Source organism: Juglans microcarpa x Juglans regia, chromosome 5S, assembly GCF_004785595.1.
Source record: "Juglans microcarpa x Juglans regia isolate MS1-56 chromosome 5S, Jm3101_v1.0, whole genome shotgun sequence".
NCBI lineage: Eukaryota > Viridiplantae > Streptophyta > Magnoliopsida > Fagales > Juglandaceae > Juglans > Juglans microcarpa x Juglans regia.
This window is the reverse complement of record NC_054603.1, coordinates 82,636-95,329: the sequence shown is the minus strand read 5'-3', so window position 1 is coordinate 95,329 and position 12,694 is coordinate 82,636. Positions and strand designations below refer to the sequence as shown.

Sequence of the window (12,694 nt, the reverse complement as noted above, 5' to 3'; positions counted from 1 at the left end):
GCAAGGGAGAGTGCTTACCCATGGATGAGCAGCACGGTAAACAAACTACCAAAGTCCTCACAATCTAGGCGAGCACTATGGGAGGCACAATTAGGAATATAATGGGTCCAATCCGGTCTGATTTTAGATAAAATTTAAAACCAAACCGGTATATACTAGTTTCACATTTTTTAAAACCAATTACGTACCAGTTACTCTCTTAAACCAATATAAGAATAATATATACTATATACTAATATAAGAATAATATATAGGATAACATATATTATACTATATACTATAATATAAGTATAATAATAACATAAGTAATATAAGTATTATATAAGTATTATATAGTATAATATAAGTATAACATAAAGTCTAACACACTAACATATTTATCAAAATTATAATAATAACCATACTATCATACATATACGATATATTATACTAGTACTATATATTATCCTTCAATAGTATATAGTAATACTATTGGTATAGACTACTGTATAGTACTATATCAATATGTAAGTGATAATACTATATTAAATAATAGTAATACTATTATTACTAATATATACTAGTACTATATATTATACTATTATAGTGTTACTACTACATATAGTTATACATTAAAGAATATAATAATACATTGATACTAAATATATATAGTTATGGTGATTTGGTTATAACTATTAGTATAAACTATATAGTAGTATTAGTATTAGACTATTAGTATAGCTATATATTAGTAATATTAGTTATAGACTAGATTAATAGTATAACTATATATTAGTATTAGTTATAGTGAATTTAATTTATTATAACTAGTAGTATATAGTAATACTATTGGTATTGGTAATACTATACTAATACTAAACAACTATAGACTATACCAATACTAATATAATAATACATTGATATTAAATTATTACTAATATTATATACTATACTAATAGTGATATTAATACTAAAATATTAAATTAACTATACTATTATACATATATTATACTATAACTTTTATCATATATATTATATATCAATATATCATAGTATTATAGTGTTACTACTATAAATTATAATATTATGCTAATAAGTAATATCATAGTATGATACTATGATATAAAATATTAATACTAACATATTAAGTTAACTATATTAAGCTATAACTCCTATAATATATTAATATATATTAATACTATATATTATGTTGAGAATTTATTAGGCCATAAAATGTAATTAATATTATAATATGAAATTATATATAATTATATATATTATATATAAAAATTTCATATATAATTATATATATATATAAAACTTATATATATAAAATATTTTGTATAATATATAAAATTAATTTTTATATATTTATATTTTTTCCAACCGGTCCGGTCCGGTTTTGGAAACTACAGAACCGAAACCGGACAGTTTCTGAATCGGGTCCGGCTAGTTTTCATAATACCGGAATCGGTCTCGGATTGGGTCCGGTCCAGGCTGGTTTTCCGGTTTTCCAATTTAAATTTACACCTATAGGCATAATGCTTACAACCTAAGCAAGTATCTCAAAAGGCAAAGCGATCAGCTTCTAGGCGAGCACCTCGAGAGGCGAAGTGCTTGGACCTTACGTGAGCACATCGAGAGGCAAAGTGCTAAGACTACAAGCACCACGGAAGACAAAGTGCTCAGACCCTAGATGAGCACCTCTAAAGGCAAAATGCTTTGACCTTTTTTGTGGGCAAGCTCTTGATGTAAACGAGAGCAACCAAAGGAGAGAGAATAAAATGTGCAAGAGAAAAAGGGTAGGCATGGGTTGAGGTAAAAAGTCGAAAAAAATGAACCATCAACCTTGTATTAAGAAATACCACAAAAAGGACTTAATAGAAGGAAGCGTAAAAAATTCTCCTCTCTCTGGGTCTTCCTTGAGTATAGGTCTTCATCCTGTCTATGTACATGTTTTTTTTCACCTTTTCCATAAGAGTGATTTTGATATGGAGGTTGGCTTGGGGAAGTTGTATGCAAAGATTTCCCTTACGAAACAAGAGCATGGAGAGATACATGTAGAGACAAGTCTGCTGGAAGATGCAATAACAAGAGGAGAAAATTGTTTGATTATTAAACTTCTCACAACGAAACATTACAACAGAGAGGCTTTCAAGCTGACAATGAAGAAGATATGGAGACTTGTGACGCCTCTCAGGTTTCGAGATGTAGGGTCGGTGTTTTTACTTAATGAATTTAAGGATGTTAGAGGCAAGGAAAAGGGTGCAACGTGAGGGGCCATGGGCGTTTGATAAAAATCTAGTGTTGATTAAGGAATTTGATGGCACTCAGCAAGTGCACCAAATTCAAATAACAAAGTCGTTGTTCTGGATTCGCATTTATGACCTGCCTCTAATGGCACGAAATGAGTATATTGGCCATCTTATTGGGAATCTCTGGGCAAAGTTAAGGAAGTGGACTTAGAGAAAGGGGGATTGGAATGGGGTGAATTTATACGAGCTAAAATTTGTTTAGACATAACGAAACCTCTCCAGCGATGGAAGAAAATAAATATTGGAACAAACAACCCTTGTTTGCTTCGATTCACATATGAGAGATTACCAGACTTCTGCTACTACTGTGAGAAACTAGGGTATAACCATCGGGAGTGTGAGAAGTGGAAAGCAGAAAGTGAATCTTATGATATGGAAGGTTTTCCCTATGGGCAATGGCTACAAGTTGGAAATTACAGTGATCATAGATGGGAGAAACAACAATAGCACATGAAAACAGCTCAAACCACAAGTCCAGTGACTATTCCGGCAAGTAGTAAATGGCAAGAAACAGAATGTGCAAAAATTTCCGGCTGTTCAAATACAGAAGAAATTTCAGAGGGACGGAATAGTGGGATTGTGCAAAAAACTCGTAATCCTTCAATTACAAAAGCTGTCGAGATATCCATGGTTAAAAAGATAACAATTGATGATGGAAGCAAGAAATTAGAAGTAACCAAAATACAGATGGAATCCCATAAACAAAGATAGAGTCAAACATAGAATCTGGAAGATGAGTCTATGCCTGTGAATGTATAATATGAGTCTATGGGTTTGGACCACTCAAAGACACATTCAAAACAACAAAACTTAACCACAAGTGAGAGCCCACTATCATTGTTCATCACCAGCCCAACTGCAAAAGGCCGAAAATGAAAGAGAAAGAAGGTGGAAGAAGATATGGAGGCCTAGATTGAAAATCCAAAAGGTGAGAATCAACGAAGAAGAAAGAGAGAAATATCCGAGATTGAAGAAGATGTCGAACACAACAGGAGGAAGAATTTTTCAAACAGTAGACATGCAAGAGGCGAGATGGAGAACAACTCAAAGGTATCGGCAGAGGCTGTGTTATAGCCCCGTCGAGACTAATGGAAACTTTAAGCTGAAATTCCCATGGGCTTGGGAACCATATGGAATTCAGACCCTTTGAGACCTTGTCAAGAAGGAAGACCCCGACGTTTTATTTCTTTAAGAAACAAACTTGAAAGCTCGCCGAATGGAATCCTCAAGCTCAAAAAGAGGTGCAACCCTATGTGAATAAAGACTCAAAGTTGTTGTGCTATTTTGGAAACCCCATCCACCAAGATATTTGAAGTTGAATGTGGATGGTGCTATATTTTTTTATCAAAGGAAAGCAGGAGTGGGTGCTGTTCTTAGAAATGAACAGGGTGAAGTTATTTTATCATGCAGTAAAGTGGAAAATGAGGTGACAAATCCAAAATCTATTGAAGCTCTAGCTATGCTTAAGGGGTTACAATTTTGTATTCAATAGGGTATCCCGTAACTGATTATGGAAAGTGATAGCTTATTACTTGTTAATGAACTTCAACTATTTGGACATAATTTCTTAGCTTTTGGAAATTTACTGAAAGAAATATAACAATTAATGAAAAACTTTAAAGAGTGCAAAGTGGTAAATGTTCACAGAATGGGTAATAAGGTTGGATACCGTTTGGCTAGATATGCATGGAATGTAGAGAATATTGAAATGTGGTGGGTCTATGTCTTGATAAGAACAATTTGTAATGCACTTTGTTTCAATGTTATTGCTATTTTCCTATATATATATATATATATATATAAAAGAAATACCACAAAAGGGTATCTCGAGAAAAAAATTCAATTAGTAGAGAAAATTGCTTTTTGCAAATACCAATCCGATTAAAATAAGTTCTGACATGAGAGATACCGATACTATACAATAAATAACACTTATTACTGCAAATTATAACTGATAATATAATCACTATGAAGGGTATTTTAGTCTACACAATGGTAGAGGCCAAGCTGCCTCTTTTTTTTTTTTTTTGAAAACCTCAAACTTCATTCAAAAGCCATCAATGTGGCATTCAGCTATTACATTGTTCATGACATGATCAAACATTACAAAACCTTCACCATTTACAAAAGATTGTTCTACATCTACTAAACTTGGACAAAAACCAGATCTACTTTTATCAGCCATCACTAACGCACGAATACAAAGGTTGACAAACTCAATATCGATAACCTCATAGCTTTGATGGAGTGCTTGCTGGGCTAGCTGATGAGCTACTTGGTTGGCCCTCCTTCTTACATGTCTAATCTCCCATCTTATATTTGCCATGATGGAGTGAACATCTTGCACAAGGTATTTCTCTTGTTGATGATGCCTTACTGCCTGTTTTATCATAAGAATGTGTATATATAATATTATATTGAGGAAATGATATGATAGAAACAACAAAGTAACTAATAATTTTCCTTTTAACTATTGAGGCAATGCTTACTTTAAGTTCTTATTTTTCTTTTAATTGTCACTCCTTTATCCAAATTATCTGACTGCATTATATCTTTTTTTTTTTTTTTCCCAAATATCACTTTTCATCTATTTTTAAGAAATAAGATGGACGAAAAACGATTGATATAACATAATCATAATGATCAAACTTTGTAAAAATGACTAAAACAAATTATATAACCAGATCTTAATACTTATTTCGTAACAAATTGTGCACATGATAATATTTTGAGAGCTTGTTGATGTAATATTTTAAATATTGTAATTCGAGCACCCATTAAAAAAAAAAATGCTAGATTACCTCATGATTTTGCCCCCTCAATCCTAAACCCTAATTACTTAATGATTAAGGAAGTAATTATTAATGAAGTTGTGTATTTTTTTAATGATTAAGAAAACTAAAAAAATGTTTAAAAAAATAAAAACCAAAAAGTTTTCAACTAACGGGAGCATAAAGTTTATTTTCAAACTTTATATTTCTTCCGTATCACTCAATTTATGGCAATAAAAATCAAACTTTATTTGTTTCTTGTTTGCGCCAATACCCCTAACATCTACCAAGGGCCCACACTTACTGGAATTTTGATTGTTTTCGTAACTATTTTAATTTTTAGCCTTTTATTTAAATGTTTTACTTTCTAAGTACTTTTTATGCTATTTTAACAATGTTTAATGTTATATACGTGCCACACACATGACTTAACAAATGTAAGTCAAATGATATTTGTTGTACCAATTTTATTAGCGAAATTCCAACAGGTATTAGCATAAAAAGTCATGAAAATACCATAAAAAAGACCCCTAACTTATAACTTTACAACTTTGTACTCGATGGATTTAGTGGTAAAAATGTGACTGAGATTGATACAGGGATGAAGCATACATAAAGTCATGAAAATATCATAGGAAGCTTCCAAGCAAAACACTCTAATCTCGTCACTTTGCAACTTTGCCCTCAATTTGTTTAATACCATGCAAAGGCAAAGTGGTAAAAACGTGACTGACTTTGATTGGCCCAAGGGATGGAACATACGTACATGAAAGTACCATGGGAATTCTCACTTAAAATACATGGTTGTAGTGAAGATTATTTCCTACGGTTAAATATAAAAGTGGTAGTTGCGAGAGTGCGCGCACACATATATAATTACATATAGCGAACATCCGAAGACAATGCTTGTTACTGTTTGTATTAATTCCCTATTCCGAGTTTTGTACTTCCCTTAGAACTTTGGCAGCATCTTCTGGGAATACAGGATTTATATGACACCCAGTTCCGATTTCAAACCCTGCTACCACAGTTAATTGAGGAATTATCTGTAAAAACCAATGTGTGTAAGGTAACTCTGAATTGGTAACCCGAAGTGGTGAGGTGTGAATCATAAAATTGAATGGTGGATTGTTCAACTGTAATGATATCTTCCGAAGCATGAGTTTCAGTAAACCACCAAGATCAACTGCCTGCAGAAGTGCACATCAAACAGTTTATAAAAGTCTCAGAAAATCACGAATAAGCTACATATCAGCAGCTATGACGTGAGGTTCTTAACCTATGATACAAGGTTAAAAAAGTTGTGCACGCAGCGAGACTAGTCCAGGCTAATCTAATAATCAAAGATCCCTTACTTTAGTTGTGATCATAATCGATAGGCATCAAAACTACAACCCAAATTACTGGGTTCCAAGTATAGCTGCTACACTTTCTTTAACACCCCTCCCCCCCCCCCCCCCCCCAAAAAAAAAAAAAAAAAAGAAAGAAAGAAAGAAAGAAGAGAAAATTAACATAGAAACTATGGCTTGCTGATATTCTTCCTAATCTATCCAACATGTTCCACTGTCATGTTTGAAATGAAATTGATGCTGCTACGAGTTGTTTCCAAATCACATAGATTCATATGTAAAAGAGCTTACAGAGTTCTTTAAAGGCCGATTAATGTAACCATCCCTGTGATGCCAACTATATTTCCATTCAACTTTTCTTTCTTCTTTTATCAGCCTTCTACTAAAACATTAAAGGTCTGTTTGACAACACAACTGTTCTTAAATATTCTCATATATTCTTAAATATTCATTTCCAAACATCACTCTCCCAAACTTAACTATTTCAATTTCAAATTTTTAACTTTTTCATCTAATTATTACTTAAGCATTACAACTCTTCCAAACTCTCAAACAAAACACAAAAAAAAAAAATACTACTTTTTCAAATTTCAAAACAAAAATAATATTAAAAATTATACTCAAACAAGTTTTTATAACTTTATAATATTTTTATTCAACTTTTTCTTTCTCATTTTCTAAAACTCAATAAAACATCTTAAGTCAAATTATTTTACTGTTATTCACAAATATACTAAGATATTCTAAATATCCAAATGGACCCTAAAGCTACATTATTCAATTACACCAAGCCATACAACCTAATCGAAGCCTATATCAACCCAAAATCAGTTCAAGCAAGCTCCAAAAATAACTCAAACCATATGGCACTTGAGCATTACCTTTGCACCATCCAGTTCATGAAAGTGAGAAGAGTGATGGCGGGGAATAATCCATATCTCAAAAGGAAAAGTAGCAGCAAATGGAACAATCGCAAAAAAATGGGTCGATTCATCAATCAAGAGGTCTTCCACTCCCACTTCACAAATACTGCATTTCCCTGTCTCATGGAAAAACCCATTCATACTGTCAAGTCGAGCAGATACATCGGCAGGAACAACTGGAAGAGCTAGTATCTGACTGTGAGAGTGGCTCATAGACGCCCCAGCTGAAGCACCATGGTTTTTAAACACCTTCAAACAAAGAAGCCCATTCCCTGTCAGATAAAACTTCATTCAATTGCAAAAGGATAGAAGAAAATACACCCATGGGCATGCACACGTAAATACAATCCAGCTACAGCTCAAATGCAAAAGTATTTATTTGTTTATGTATGTATTGTTTTTCTAAGTAAAAATATTATATATATTAATAACAATAGGAGTAACCAAGTACACTGGACGAATACAAAAAAACACCTAACCCATACTAGAGAGTCCCTAATGACTAATAAGCCCGTGAAAATTAAAAATCTATCCAAAATACACCAAGCCCGAATGGAATAGAACACACGTCCCCAACCCCAATCCCTTGTTTTCCGTAAGACTAATACTCTACCCGAAACTCCCTCTACGAAGATGACTTCATAAGGCCCTCCCTTTAGTCTTCCCTCGGCTTGAACTACCTCCTTTAGCATCGTAGTTGATTGCCCAAAAAAGACGCTTTAACTCCATGCTTTTCTTAAATCTTGATTTGGTTTCTAGCGAGTGGCCCGCCTCAATCGCAGTGAGTTGTGTTTTAAATTGGTATTCACATCCTTCATAGGAAATCCCCCCACAATGCTGAATCTCGTTAACCTTAAGCAGAACCCAATCCGATGGTGAACCCGTTAAATTGTTTATTGGAGGAAGAGAAACCAGGAAAACATTATCCCCAGACACAGTTCCCAACTGCACTCTCGACCCTAAACATTCCTCCTTACAAGGCACCAACGACAAACCCATAATTTCCTCCTCACCATATCCCGCCATCAAATCCCGAACCTCCTCAACAGCTATATTGTTGTTGTCACCATTAAAAGTTCCTTCACCTCCGGCAAAGGTGTCATTGTTCCATTGAAGAGAACATTGCTTGTAGGTGTTCCACCCCTCGACGACCCTTTTTGTGCCACTTTGTCAGAACTTATTGCTCCCTCAGGAGGCATAGAACAGGTAGGGGAAGCACTACCTTCTGTTACCCCATTTTCATATTCTGAAATAGGCTCGTCTACTTCTTCCAAAGTACTCAAAACCCTAGAAGGACCCCCATCTTCAAATAAAAGTGAACCTTGAAAAAAGGTACCAACCCCATTTGCAATTGCTGACTGAGGGCAGTCAGACGACAAGCTGCCGATGTCCTGACTCCTGAGTGACACTAGTATGAACAGTGATGTCGAAGTCCGACAACCCTATCTATGACGGCATCAAAATGCCCTTTTCCAACGAACTTGAGGACTTTAGACCCGTAGGATCTAACCCCCCCCGGGGGCGCGGTGGCGTCCGTTTTCAACCAAGACCAGGTCCAACCCCTTATCCACTTTAATTATAAGATCTCTCACATACTCCATAATTCCTGTCAATTGAGCTCTGACAGCCCACAAGCCCCCCTCCACTTCTCCCACCCTCAAACACTCGACAGAGGCACCTGTTCCATCATGCAACACATAGTGCTTACCCTCCACTTCTCTCAATGTCACCTGACAACCTTTGTTTCCTACAAGTGCCTTACCATTTCCTTTCACTGCAAAGCTATTCTCAGACGGGATACACGACGGGGACCTCAACAGAGGCGTATGAGGCACCTTTGACCGAGAAAGGCCTTCCCACTGTCTTTCCATCAACAAACTCTCCTCTGTTTGCATGCTTCAGAACACAGGCTTTGGACCCAGTGACACTTCGAATGGAATGCATAAAACCTTTCCATCTGATGTCATTTGCGCCTTCAGGGATCAGCAACAATCATTACCTCCTTCCATTCCGAAATTCTAAGAGTTGCAAAAAACTGCCCCTTGCGTTAATATGATGTTGAACGATGAGAACTCCATTGCCCATCCTTAACTCCCTGAATAATCCATCGTGACAGAGGAATTCTAAACAATCCTTTATCCCCTTAGCAACCCATGAAGTTGTTGTCCCACATAGACACATGAACTTAGCAATCCTTTTACTACGTTTAGAGATGCGAAAGCTATTTCCTCCATCTTTCGTAAAAATGAAAGTTTTTTATTCCACCTTCAACCACCTCTCACCTTCCATCTGAGACAATTCCGTGTCACGCGTCGTCATCCTTTGATTGCAAATCATAGGATCATCTCGCATCATCATCTCAAGGAGAAAAAATGTTATGCAGATCTGAGGTAGGTTTGATGCTAGACTACACCAGATCTGTGTCAAAGAAACCAAAGGAGCGGTTTCCTGAGAAAATCCCAATCGTCGGAGGGAGGACTGACACCGGAGTGCCCTCAGAGGAGTCACCTGAGCCCGTCGGTCTTGTCCGTGGCGATGGTGGGTATTTGCAATTGTCTGTGGCGATGGTGGGTATTTGCAATTGTCTGTGGCGATGGTGGGTATTTGCAATTGTCGATGAAACCAAAAGGATCCTAAGAAACTCTAGGTCGCTGGAGGGAGGAACGAAGCCAGAGTGCCTTCAGCGGAGTCGCCAGAGCCTATCGGTCTTGTCTATGGTGGTGCCGGGTTGTCTTACCTGAGTGTCACACACCGGTCAGTGCCTTAGCGTTTGGGTGAAGGATGATGGCGGGGTTTTCTATGTGATATATCATAAAAGGTCCACTACCCTTTCAAGATCAATAATAGGGGTGTACAGGAACCGATCAAACTGGTTGTCACTGATGGGAACCAGCTGTCGGAGTCGAGAACTGGCTTTCGGAGTTAGGAACCGGCCGGAACCGGTGGAGAACCGATTGGCCGGTGGTAGGAATTTGGTAAAACCAACGTCGGCCGGTTCGGTTCCAGTTTAAACCAATGTCAAATCGCCGAATCGGCCGATAGCAAATATATATTTTTTATATATATCTTGCTTAAAATGACGCCGTTAAATTAAACGGTGTCGTTTTACACCTGAGGTTTAGAAAAAAAATAATATGAAACAACGCCGTTAGGTTTAATACACCAAACGACGTCGTTTGGATTTAGGGTTTATTACCCCTTCCCCTCTTTCTCCTTCTCCAGATTCTCTCTTTCTCAGTTTCTCTTTCAGACTCTCTCACAAGTCGGCAACCGCACATCATCTCTCCTGTTTCATGCCGCCGGTGAGATCCACCTCGCCTCGATGTCATCTCTGAAGCTCGTGTCCAATCTCAGTCTCTCTCACTCTCCCTTGGCAAATCTCTATGTCCAACATCCATGACTCCGAAGTCCATATGTCTATATTGGTATGATTTTGATTTTGTGAGTTTGTTTATTTTGAAATTTTACAATCGGGAATCGTGATTGAGTTTTGGACCTTGATCATTTTCTAGGTTTGTAACTTTGTGTGTGTTTGCATAATCAATTGAAAACCGGCGAACCGACCGGAATCACAACGAGACCGACGTCGCCGGTTTTCTCCCCCTTAATCGGCAGGTTTCGATCGGCACCACCTCCTTAAAAAACTATCGGTGCGGTTTTGATTTTGGATAGTCTTGGTTTTTAGCCCTAATCAATACTCACATGGTTTTTCTGTAGCTTCTCTTCTTCAGATAGTGCTCTCTCCTTCACACTTTTTAAGCCCTACAACTCCTCCAAGGACTTCTTATGTATTGTTACTCCTAAAAGTTCTCTCATACAGAACTTCATACAAGACCATCTACAAATAAAAAACATGGATTAAGACCCCATTTGAGAATCCAAATCGTCTCATCTCAAATTTTTCATAATTTACTTCTCAAACATAAACACTTTTCACTTTCAAATTTTCAACGTTTTCATTATACCATTACCTAATTATTACAACTTTTTCAAATTTTCAAACAAAACACAAAAACAATTCCATTGTTTTTAAATTCTAAAATAAAAATTATATTAAAAATTATATTCTAACAATATTTTAAAATTATAATATTTTTATTTAACTTTTCTCCTTTCCTAAAATTCAACAAAACATTTTAACTCAAATTATTTTACTAACATTTCACAAACCATTTTATTTATATTCACAAATTATTTCATTACTATTTATAAACCATTTTACTGTTATTCACAGTTTTCTCATTTATCTCATTTTCAAAACAAAAAGAGAGTCGGCACAAAAAATGTGCAAAACCATAAATCTCATAAATTTAGAATTTTTTAGCACGGCCAAAACCTGCACAAATTTAATGGAGTCGTGGGTGGAAAGCTGCTCGATCCGCTTCTTGTAAGCGAGAAGAACCTCGCCGACCTCCTGGGGGGACAAATCCGAAAGTTGAACCGAGTGAACTGGGGTCTCGATCACTACATCATGAAACCCAAACCCTCCCAAAACCTTAACACCGGAGCCAGGGTTAGGGTTTGGGTTAAGGATAGGGTATTGGGCAGAGGGGTCAGCGAGAGTCCGGCTGAGAGCCGGGTAGAGATTCTCGATAACCCTGATCTTCCAGTGAGGGCCGGAGCTAGGGGGGACCCGGAAGATCTCGGGAGCGCACTGGTGCTCGTGGCCGAGGCAGAAGGGGCAGTCCTGCTGCTGTTGGGTTTGGGTGGTGGTAGGGGATTTGGACTTGAAATCGGAAGGTCTCTTAGCCCTAGCCGGTGAGAATATGACCCACCGATTCGTTACCGAGTCCTTCCTTAGTTCGGGGATTCGACCCTGTGGCGATCCCATGTGGTTTGTTCGTTTGGGTCAGAATCTGATTTTTGTTCTGCTTTGCTACCCTTGTGGAGTGTGAAGCCTTGGAGGTCTGGAGTTGGTGACAGCTTCCCTTGTCGGGCAATGACTTACAAAAAACCTTTTATGCGGAGAATAATGAAAAGATTACTATCTACTACTATTTATTTACTATCTAATTTATATTTAATTTTTTTTATTTTTTAATTTTAAAACTGGATGTACAGATTTAGGAGGGTAACCGGGGCGTAATCGGTTTTGAAAAATGAAAAACCAGTACATACCGGTTCGATTCTAGATTTTATCCAAAACCGGACCGGACCGAACCGGTTATACCCATAGTTGTCGTCCTTCTACATGCACCCCACCGGGATGATGCCTAGCCGCCGATCTTCAAGACCACCAAATACGATGTTCATTGAAGTGGAGCGTAGCCTGCATGTGCGGGACGAAGTTCCGGATCTAGTCGACGCGTGCCCAACACGCGCTACCGTGGAGCCCTCAATCGACGCCATGCTCGGCT

At 36.9% G+C, this 12,694-nt stretch overlaps 1 protein-coding gene across 2 annotated transcripts; it reads right to left on the bottom strand.

Annotated features, from left to right (window-relative positions):
• Positions 1-5,832: 5,832 nt before the first annotated feature.
• LOC121267881 (ADP-glucose phosphorylase) lies at positions 5,833-12,285 on the bottom strand. Of its 2 annotated transcripts, none has more exons than XM_041171980.1 (3): positions 11,674-12,285; positions 7,296-7,586; positions 5,833-6,111 (listed from the first exon to the last, which is right to left on the bottom strand). In XM_041171980.1, the coding sequence occupies exons 1-3, from the start codon at positions 12,166-12,168 to the stop codon at positions 5,995-5,997; spliced, it is 903 nt and encodes a 300-aa protein (XP_041027914.1). In that variant the 5' UTR covers positions 12,169-12,285; the 3' UTR covers positions 5,833-5,994. The 2 variants fall into 2 exon arrangements, with proteins under 2 accessions (XP_041027914.1, XP_041027913.1); XM_041171979.1 differs by having other exon boundaries at positions 5,833-6,255; positions 11,674-12,284.
• Between the last annotated feature and the right edge of the window lie 409 nt (positions 12,286-12,694).